General features: G+C 47.6%; 1 protein-coding gene across 1 annotated transcript; it reads left to right on the forward strand.

The window, feature by feature from the left end:
- The first annotated feature begins 912 nt into the window (after positions 1-912).
- Positions 913-6,349, forward strand: LOC148106831 (integrator complex subunit 6-like). Its single transcript, XM_087859715.1, has 5 exons — positions 913-942; positions 3,443-3,623; positions 5,251-5,373; positions 5,748-5,841; positions 6,217-6,349. The coding sequence occupies exons 1-5, from the start codon at positions 913-915 to the stop codon at positions 6,347-6,349; spliced, it is 561 nt and encodes a 186-aa protein (XP_087715841.1).
- Positions 6,350-10,727: the final 4,378 nt, after the last annotated feature.

The raw sequence follows: 10,727 nt of genomic DNA on the forward strand, positions 1-10,727 counted from the left end.
CCGTTGCTCCAACACCACAGAGCTGTCGCTGCCCCTCCGTCGCGGTACGTCTGCCGTCTGGCAGTGCGCGCCTTCCAACCTGCTGCTTTTGCTTAAACGTGGTCTCAGCTGTTCTAGGCCCTTTGATATCCACATACTGTTTACTATCAGCTCAGCTATTTCCCCGAAAAGTAACAGGATGGGTTCATTTAAATTTTAAATAAATATTTACTTATATGTTAAATATGATGCGATACTTTTTCTGGGAAGATATGACAATAATGACGTAACGAGTCTTCCAATCCACATGGTATGTATTTCTCTCCATTTACTGAGGCCTTTCATTTCTGTCCATGAGGATTATATTTCACGTGTCGTGCTCAGCACACCTGTTGCTAGGTTTATCCTATGGGTTTCTTTTTTTTTTTTAAGATTTTTTATTTTTAATTAATCTCTATACCCAATGTGGGGCTCGAACATACAACCCCAAGATCGACAGTCCCACCGTCCACTGACTGAACCAGCCAGGTGCCCCTTGATGTTCTTGACACTGCTCTAATGGTATTCGAAATATCTTTTTCTTTTTTTTAAAAAAGATTTTATTTATTTATTCGACAGAGATAGAGACAGCCAGCAAGAGAGGGAACACAAGCAGGGGGAGTGGGAGAGGAAGAAGCAGGCTCATAGCGGAAGAGCCTGATGTGGGGCTCGATCCCAGAACGCCGGGATCACGCCCTGAGCCGAAGGCAGACGCTTAACCACTGTGCCACCCAGGCACCCCCGAAATATCTTTTTCTAACTGGTTTGTTATTACACAGAAATACACGTGTTTTTGATTCTTGCTGTTTATCCAGTAGCTTGACGCTTGTACACTTATTAATTCTCAGGATTTTAATTCCTTTTGGATATTCTATGTACAAGAACATGTCAACTATGAACAATTACAACCTCACTTCTCCTCCGGTATGTTCTTGAAAACACAACGGACAGCCTTGTCTTCTGTCACCATTAAATACGGCACTTGTGTACATTTTTGGGGCGGGAGAGGTATCTTTTCTTAGGTTCAAGAAGTTGCCTTTCACCTGAGTTGCTGATGATTTTTACCATGAATAGGTATCCAACGTCAACCCGTTTATGAAAGTGGCCCTGTGTCTTTTTTCTGGTTTTTGCTGTTTATGTAGCGCATTTCACTGATGAATTTTCCAGGGTGAAACGAATCTTCCTTCCAGCAAGACACATGACCTTTGGATTTTTATGTCCTGTTTAATTTCACTTGCTAACCAATTGTGTTGTGCGTCTATATTCAGGAGAGAGATGTGGTTCTTTCGTTTTCTTTCTTGCAGTGTTTTTGGTACATGTTGGTAACATGTTTATCTTGGCCTCATAAAATGAGTAGAGAACTCACACCCTTTCTCCTCTGTTCCGAAAGAGTTTGTGTAAGTCTGGTCTTATTTGCCTCGTGAATGTTTGAAGGACTCGTCAGGAAAGCCTTCAGGATAGAAAGGCTCGTCATTTGGTGCTAAACGTCGTACCCCATACAGGAGCCTTCAGATTTTCTGTTTCTTCTTGGTGAGTTTTGGAATGTTTCATTGTTCTAGAAAAGAGTCTATTTCATCTGTTTCCAAATTTGCTATAAAGTCAGTCTGGGTGTTCCCGCTGTCTGTCACAGAGCTCTTCTCTGGATGCAGGGCTCGCTCTCCTGCTTGGTGGCTAGTACTTTTTATCTGAGGATGAATTGTCATTGATAATCATGCCAAGGAGCCGTCTCAGTCTGTGCAGGCTGCCATAGCAACATGCCAGAAACTGGGAAGATGACAAGGACAGAAATCTGTGGCCTAGGGCCGTGGAGGCCAGGATACCAGGACCAGGCTGCCGGCACCAGGGCGATCGAGAGAAGGTCCGCGGCCTGTTTCAAGCCAGGCACCTTTGCTCTGCCCTCTGTGGTGGGAGGGCTCGGGCTCTCTCTGCAGCCCCCTTTCTGTAGCACTGATCCGATTCGGGAGTGGGCCACCATTTGGACCTCGGCACTTGCCAAGGGACCCTAATATCTCCTAATACCAGCTCCCCTGAGGGGTTGGATTTCAATGCATGGTTGTGGGAGACACAAGTGTCAGAACACAGCATAGACCTCACTCTACTTTCCTGGGGTTTGTTGTAGTCTTTTTACACCTTCTTCCATGGACAGACCTCATTCATTTGCAGCAATGGTTCTTCTCTAACAAAATGTAAAGCTGTAAGTTTTCCTCTCTGTTCGTCATTCCACGTGTGTCGCACAGAATCGGTCATGTGATGTTCTCCTAGAGTTCACTAATAAGTATTGATTTAGAGTATGTTGTACAGTTTTGAAGGACCTTTTGTTGTGTTGCTAAGAAGTACTTCTTTGATTTCATTTTCTTTAGAGAACACGGTGTGCATGACATTAAGGATTGGGGTTTATTGGCAGGGTTGCCAGTGTTTGCCTGCTCGAGAAGAAATGATATTCTGATGACTGAATGCAGGACTCTGTGTGAGGCCATGATCAAGCCTATTGAGGGTGGTATCTTTCAATCTATGCATTTGCTATCTGGGGGCTGAGCCCACCAAACTGGCACATTCTGAATGGTGCCCCAGAGAGCAAAATGATTGCTGGAGGTGGACATGTGCACAAAAGGATTCCACCCTGCAAACCTTAGGACGTCTTCTGGGAGCGCTAGGGAAGGATGTAACCGCATTCTCCTGCTACACAGGACTTGAGTAGCACGTAACTGAGGAGCCTGGCAGCCACTTTGCAATCATGAGGAGGAGCCAGAACTGGGATGAAGTGGCTTCTAAGAAGCAGAAGAGAACCTGGGGAAGGGAGCCAACGTTTGGTCATATTATTCATACAGGATTCAGCTCATTTGATGCTAATGTCCACTTAGCTGTTGGTTTCTTGTATCATTTTAGCTAAACACAGGAGAGGTTTCTGCTCCTGTGATTGAAAGCAACCTATGCAAATTGTGTTCACCATGGCAAGTAAAAGAGCAAAGACAAGATGCATTTGGAAATAGCAGAAATTGTACCAGCCGGCAACGACCACTTTTCACAATCACTATGCCCATAGCCTGACATCTTCTCTTAAAAGGGCAATATTCTTATGAGATTTGGATCTTAGTGTGAAGAACGTCCATTTGCCAGCTCTTCCCCACGGTGCCCAGACTCCACTTTTAACAATTAAGAGACTGCAGAGCAGCTGTGAGAGGGAGAAGGGCTCTCTCTGCACTTCTGCAGGCGGGTACCATGGAGGGTGCCAGGCGGGAAGCCCTTCTCCCTTGAGGTCATGTATCCGTTCAAATCCGTATTTTGATTTCTTTGGGTAAATACCTAGTACTGCAAATGCTGGTTCATGACGTAGTGCTAGTTTCACTTTCTGAGAAACCTCCGTACTGTTTCGGAAGGGTTGCAGTTTTCTCATTAATGGGACATGTTTCTTGTTGCTCCTCAGGAAGTGATGAGTGAGAAAGGAGAGGAGTCCGCTGTTGGGCCCAAAAGCCAAGTGAAAAGTCCTGGGAAATCCATCACTCCATCTCCAATTAAGAAAAGGCTGAGCATGCAGCTGCTGTCAGTGGAGGAGGAAGGAGAGGGAGCATCCCACGCCGGGGGCTCAGCCGTGTCCATGAAAGATGGTGAGAATGACAGGCCTCCCCTCCCCTCCCTGACCTGAGCCACGGTAGCCTGGCCTCTGGCTCCTCCACGCCACGGGAGCAGTTCCCATCAAGGTCACTGACTTCGGGTGATGCTGCCTTAATTTCTCAGTCACGCTGGACCAGGTGGTCACTCTGTCCTTCATGGAAACATTGCTGGCTTCCCCACCACTTGACTCTACTGGTTTCTTCATAGAAAGATACACCCTCATTCTCCTCTCTGTCCTTCCTTCTCTCCTCCTAACACCGTCATCATTCCAGAGTCCCACCATTACACTGTCCCTCATCGCACACCACCTCAGGATTCAGCAAGCTGCTCCCCTGGCTTCTTAGCTCGCATCCTGCTTTTCCACCTGACCCCATACAGCTCATGGGTTCCCGTGAACCGAGAGTGACTGTGGCCACACAGAAATCAGACCATTACATGCATATGGTCATCAACTCCCCTGAGCACTCAGAACAGAGTCTGAGCTCCCGACACTGGTCTCCATGCCCTGCATGACCTGGCCCTGCCATCCTCTCCTGCCATCATGTGTCCTCTCTGTGACCTTCTTGTTCTCTCTCCCTCTGAACTGTGCTCCATGGCCCCGGCTCGTCCCCTCCTAGGGATCCTGCCCTGTCCTCCCGGCAGCTAGAACTCCTCTTCTGCGTGTGCACAGGCCGCCTCTGTCTCCTGCTCCCGGCTCTACCCAGGGGTCACCCCCTCAGAGGGCCCTGTCTGACCACACCGTCATGGAGGCTTCCCTCCTGCTCTCACTCACAACCCTGCTTCCTTCCTTCCTCACATGAATTCAAACCCTCTTATCACCTTTGTTCATTGCGCATTTACCTGCTGACGTCCACAGAGGTTATACATTCCAAAAGGAGAGGGTTTCTTCTGTCTGGTTCATGGCTGATCCCCACTGTTGGCTTGATGCTTGGCACAGAGGATGAGTGAATGAAGTAGATGTGTCCAACTGGGAGTGCCAATATTCATTTTGAGACAAAACTCAGATGACAAAGATCCATTTGCTGACTGGGATTTCTAGTGATGGAGTGCCAATATCAGGCATCCTGACATCAAGTGACACATTCAGCTTGCCACCTCGTAGAGGGCATCCAGGTGACATGAAGTCACGAGTGCCAGGGCTCTGTGAATGTTTGCTAATTGGTTACACTGTCCACGTCTGTCTCTGGGTATGCGTAGTGACAAGAAGAGCTGCCTTGCTGTATTATCTTCCCTGAGGTCAGAATTTCAGGTCTGATACAATTATCTGGTATATTCACCTGCTATGAAATGAAAATTTTAGAGACTGTGGAGCCCATGGATGTGTGGGGGGGGTCGCTGAAATGCACGTCATTGCAGCTCCACGGTCAGTTAGGTTTCCGGGTGCACCTGTCGTTCACAGTACCCACGGGGAGGGGAGGGAAGGTGGTCTATCCCCACCTGCTGGCTTCTGGTCAACATCTGTTCCTCCCGAGCTTATGAATATGGCAGGAGACGGTATTCCACACGGTAAGTTGGATTGTTTGTCTCAGGACTTGACCAGCGTCAGCAAGGGTGGGCTGATTCACAAAGCTGGTGGTCATGCCCTGGTGGGAGGAATCATCGCCAGCTGTCTCTCTGCAGATGACCTCAAGGTCACAGCAACGTCTGTGTCTGGAGATATGCCAGATCAACTGCCCATTCCGGTGAAAATCAATACGGAAATCAAAGAGCAATTAAAGATGGAAATTCGACAGCTTGGAGGAAGTAAGTAGAATAAGCACTTCTGTCCATGAAACCACAGGAAGTCTTTCCCATACTATTATTCAGACTAGATTCAACCAACCTCTTGAGGCTCATCCTTTGCCAGAATTGGATTTTCACAAGTGGAATGGCTCCTCTTTATTTTGACTGAAATGTCCCCGTAAACCTTTTTGTCTTGTTCCCTTGTATTTCTTAAGTGGTTACTGTGTACCAGATTCCACTGGTGGCTGTGTCCGGATGTCTGAATGTAAGCATGGAAAGCACAGGTTCTCTGTAACGTTCTAGCCCTTGAATGATCGCTGAGACTCCAAGATTGACTTCTACCTCCCCTTTGTACTTTAGAGATGTTGAAGGTTTTTTTCTCTACATATCCCCAGAATATGAAAGAATCTCCAAACTGCTTGAAGGGGTGCAAGGACCTCCAGAAGTGCAGAAAAAATTTGTTGTGTACGCCATGAAGGAAGCGGCAAGGTGAGTGTGGGAGGAACTGTGCAGTATGTTTCCCGGTGGGGCCAGTGCGCTGCTGGGTGAGGGGTGGGGTCGGGCCTGCCTGGCGTTTCTCAAACCCTGGTCCTCACTCACAGTTCACGTTGTCTCCAGTTATTTAGATTGATAGTGTTTGAGTCTCTCCTTCTTCCAAGCTTGAAGAGCCTTCTGTTCACACCCGAGTTTGAGGTGGACCTTGACCCTGAACTGGCCCTCTGAATTTGCTGGATTGTCCCTTGCCTTGCAGATGTGTTTTCTGTTCTCCTATAAACTGAGGCTCTCTTTCCATTTCTACAGAGCCTCCTGCATCATAGGTCCTTTGGATATCCTTTGGTTAATGACTTGTTTCTCTATTTTCAGATTTAAGAGACAAGACTTAGTAAGTCGCCTTGGGAATTTAGTAGAAAAAATAGAATATGAGGATTTCTCAACAAAGATGAAGACTCCCAAGTCTTCTAATCCTATTACCGCAACGATCATTGAGAAAGCATAACCAGTTGGCCATCCTGGAATGCTGCCGGATATTGTTGATGCCTCCGAGCACGAGTTAGCTACGAAATTTTCTTCTTCAGGATATGAAACACCATTGAAACTTAAATGTTATAAATTCCTGTTAGTAAAGTTTGATTTGGCAATGCATTTAAAAGGATAATTTGTTGTTCGTTTGTTTGTTTTCCCCTGAAGAGGGGGAATGCCGTTAAGTCATGGGTCGACACTATATCCTAGCTCCTCAGCAGGTCACAGGCCTGTCGCTGGTGTTTATAGCATCTTCTACACTAGCAGTTTGTTTTTTTAAATTTTACATTTTAAGTAATTTCTACACCCAACATGGGGCTCGAACTCACAACCCCTAGATCAAGAGTCCGTGCTCCACTGACCGAGCCAGCCTGCACCCCATACACTCTCCATTTCTTTTCCTTTTGCCTGAGACAGCCCCTCCGCTGGTCATAAGGCTTGGCCTGAGCGGATGACTCACACCTTCCTTACCAGTGGACCCGACCATTAGCTGTCCTGCCTCCACTGAGTTGTTTTAATTTTCCTTTGACTTTGATCACAACCATGAGCGTGCTGAGAAAAACCCACACATCGTGGACATAGTCTTCCTCAGGGTCTCGTGTCGTTGCAGCCCTGTGTCCTTACCAGTCGGGTCCCATCTCCCCACGCTGTGCAGGAACCCCATGTTTGCCTGATGACTGAGGGAGAGGAGCACTCCGGCCTGAACCCTTGGCAGTGTCTGTTTCCATTTCAATGGAGTCATTGTTAGGGCTCTTGTGGAAAGCCTTTCTCCTTTGGAAAAAGACCTCCAGTGCAGAGAAGCCTAACGTTGTGGGGACAAGAAGCAAAAGTTGGCTACTGAATACATAAGAATAATAGTGAGAGGAGCCCCTCTCATTGCCATCCCTTCATTAATAAAGATGTGAGTCATTGGCTATGGGAGAGAGAGCTCAATATACTTGCTAATGAGGTAGAGGATTGACATCCTCTAAATTATATTACCCCAGCCGCTCAAGGTACGGCTGCCAAGTTAGAGCCAGAACTTTCACTTTAAAAGATTATTCCAGGCCTTTTTTGAAATTGTCACTTTAGGATGTTGAGGTAGATAATAAACTTACTGAATTCCATAAGCTCAGCCAAAGAGGGACAGCAAAGCTCAGACAATTAGGGACAGTCCCAGCCCAGGCAATGAGGGGCATGCACAGCTTAGCCATTCAGCGATAGTCCACAGTCAAGCCTATGAGGGACAGCCACACCCAAGCCTATGGGGGACAGTCAAGCTCAGCCAATGAGGGACAGTCATAGCCCAGCCAATGAGTGACAGTCAAGGTCAGCCAAAGAGAGACAACCACACCAAATTTAATGAGGGACAGTCACAGCTCAGCTAATGAGGGACAATCACAACTCAGCCAATGAGGGACGTTTAGAGCTTAGCCATCGAGAGAGTGTTCTAGCCCATGCAATGAGACTGTCACAGCTCATGCAGTAATGGAAAGTCACAGTTCAGCCAATGAGGGACAGTCACAGCTCAGCCCATGAAGGACAGTCAGAATTCCTCCAATGAGGGAGAGTCAGAGCCCACGTAATAAGGGACATTTATAGCTTAGCCAATGAAACAGTGGTATAGTCCAGCCAATGAGAGAGTATCACAGCTTAGCCAATAATGGCAAGTCACAGCTCAGCCAATGAGGGACAGTCAAACTGAGCCAGTGATGGACAGTCAGAAGCCAGCCCATGGGGGACATTCACAGCTTGGACAATGAGAGAGAGTCATAGCCTATCCAATGAGAGACAGTCAAGCTCAGCCAATGAGGGACAGCCACAGTTCAGCCAATTTGGGACAGTGAGAATTCAGCCAATGAGGGAGAGTCAGAGCCCACCCAATAGGGACATTTACAGCTTAGCCAATGAGAGAGCGATATAGCCCAGCCAATGAGAGACTGTCACAGCTTAGCCAATAATGGAAAGTCACAGCTCAGCCAGTGAGGGATAGTCAAATGTGAGCCAATGAAGGACAGTCAGAAACCAGCCAATGAGGGACATTCACAGCTTAGACAATGAGAGAGAGTCATAGCCCAGCCAATGAGGGACAGTCATAATTCAGCCAAGGACAGAAGGTCAGAGCCCAGCCAGTGAAGGACATTCACAGCTTAGACAATGAGAGAGAGTCATAGCACAACCAATGATGGACAGTCACAGCCCAGCCAATGATGGATTGACTGTCGTAATTGGCTGGGCTGTGATTGTTCCTCACTGGCTGAGCTGTGACTGTCCCTCAATGGCTCCGTATTGACTGGCCTTCGTTGGCTGAGCTGTGACAGTCCCTCATTGGTTAAGTGATGACTGTCCCTCATTGGCTGAACTTGCTGTCCATCATTGGTTGAGCTGTGACTGTCCATAATTGGCTGAGTGGAGACGATCATCATTGGCTGAGCTGTGACTGTTTGGTATTGGCTTAGTTGTGACAGTCCTTCATTGGCTGCGCTATGACTCTCTCTCATTGGCTACACAGTGAATGTACATCATTGGCTGGGCTCTCACTGTCCATCATTGGCTGACCTGTGACTCTCCCTCATTGCCTAACTGTGACTGTCTATCATTGGCTGAAGTTGACTGTCCATCATTGGCTGAATTGTGACTGTCCTTCATTGGCTGCCCTGTGATGGTCTCTCATTGCCTGGGCCTTGACTCTCTCTCATTGGCTACGCTGTGAATGTCCATCATTGGCTAGGTTTTGTCTGCCATTGGCTGAATTGAGACTGACCCTCACTGGCTGAGCTTGAGTGTTCCTCACTAGCTTGTCTGTGCAGTCCCTCATTGGCTGGGCTGTGACAATTGCTGATTGGCTGGGCATGTGACTGTAACCTTTTGATTTCCCTCATTGGCGGACTGTGACTCTCTCTCATTGACTGAGTTTTGACATTTCCTTATTCGATGGGCTGTGCCTGTCCCTCATTGTTTCTGCTGCTGCTGGGGCATGGAGGAAAATCTTTCTTCCTCCGGCTAGGTTAGTAAAGCAGTAGCTCAAGTAGTATGGCCTTTCATGATTCTTCTCTTCCTGTTGAAATCACAATTGGCCACAAATGTTTGGATGTGAGAGCAACCGTTCCTGACTTTTGTCCCCAACTTAGTGAAATTTCCCTATATTATTTTTCATAAAGTGCATGACAAGACTGCATATCATCATCAGTACAGCACGAGGCCTCCTGGGTTCAAGAGAACAGCACAGAAGCCTGAGTGCTCCTAGGCAGACAATTTCGGCAACATGGCGTGGATCAAGGAAGGAAGGATGACCTTACTTCTAAACACCTGCCCCTAGAACAACAAAGTCTCCCTCCAAGGGGATGGACAGAAAACCTGTTCATGTTAACATCAGAGAGTCTGCTGAAAGCTAAAGCCCACATCCTCTTGGGGACAGTGTTCTTGCCTCCCCCAAGAGCATGTTGGCATAGCTCTGTGAATTGAGTGTCTCCCTTGTAGTCTGGGCTCCACAGAATTGGTCTCCATGTAGTGGTCCCACAATATTAAGGAGCCCAGTGATCACTCCTCATCACCCTCAGCATGAACCCACAAATTTCTGGGTGCCACTGAGTCCAGGCCCTGAACACACTCGGAATGTCCAACATCTTCCACTTCTCCTTAAGATCCATGGGATAGGGATTATTCAGCCCTTCTGTCATGAGGAGATTCAGGCCACGGCAGATGAAGGCACAGGCAAGATGGCCCTCTCAGTAAATGGGAAAGCCAAGTCTTACTGATTAGGGACAGACAAGCAGCAGGGACTCTGGAGCCAGAGAATGATTTTAGGAGCCTTGATGAGGGGTGTGAAATTAACCTTGGGATGTTAATCTCCCGGTCCTTCCTCTATGACAACTTACCCTGATGGTTCAGGAAAGAGCTTTCACATAACAAGTAGATCATCTCTGAAGGTCAAAAATCAGGGTCCCACATTATTGAGCCCTTGGATGTGCAGCAGGCCTCCAATTACACCTGATCATTTGCTTTGAGTCAACTTTCCACAAGTTCATTATCCATTCATGTAACTACTTAACGTGATGGTCGGGGAACATTTAAAAGAGGAATAGAGTTATCTATCCCTTCCTAGCAAAGGTCCCTTACGTGGGCAGCAGTGGGCTGCACAGACCCCTGTTTAAACTGTTTTAACCATGACATTGAACCATTCAGCCACGAAGGACTGACAAGTGCAATCACAGAAGGTGTAATGGAAAAGAGCTGTGCATCTGTCCAAACACACTTGGGACGCCCACCTCTCTCCCCATCCCTGTGCTGCAGCCACCCCGGCCTCCTGCTTCCCTACACATGGCATCCTGCACCCATTCGGGGACCTTTGCAGCTGGACTTCCCACTGCCTCAAC

The sequence above is a fragment of the Ursus americanus genome, chromosome X, assembly GCF_024610735.1.
Source record: "Ursus americanus isolate L20-20 chromosome X, mUrsAme1.1.p, whole genome shotgun sequence".
Classification (NCBI taxonomy): Eukaryota; Metazoa; Chordata; class Mammalia; order Carnivora; family Ursidae; genus Ursus; species Ursus americanus.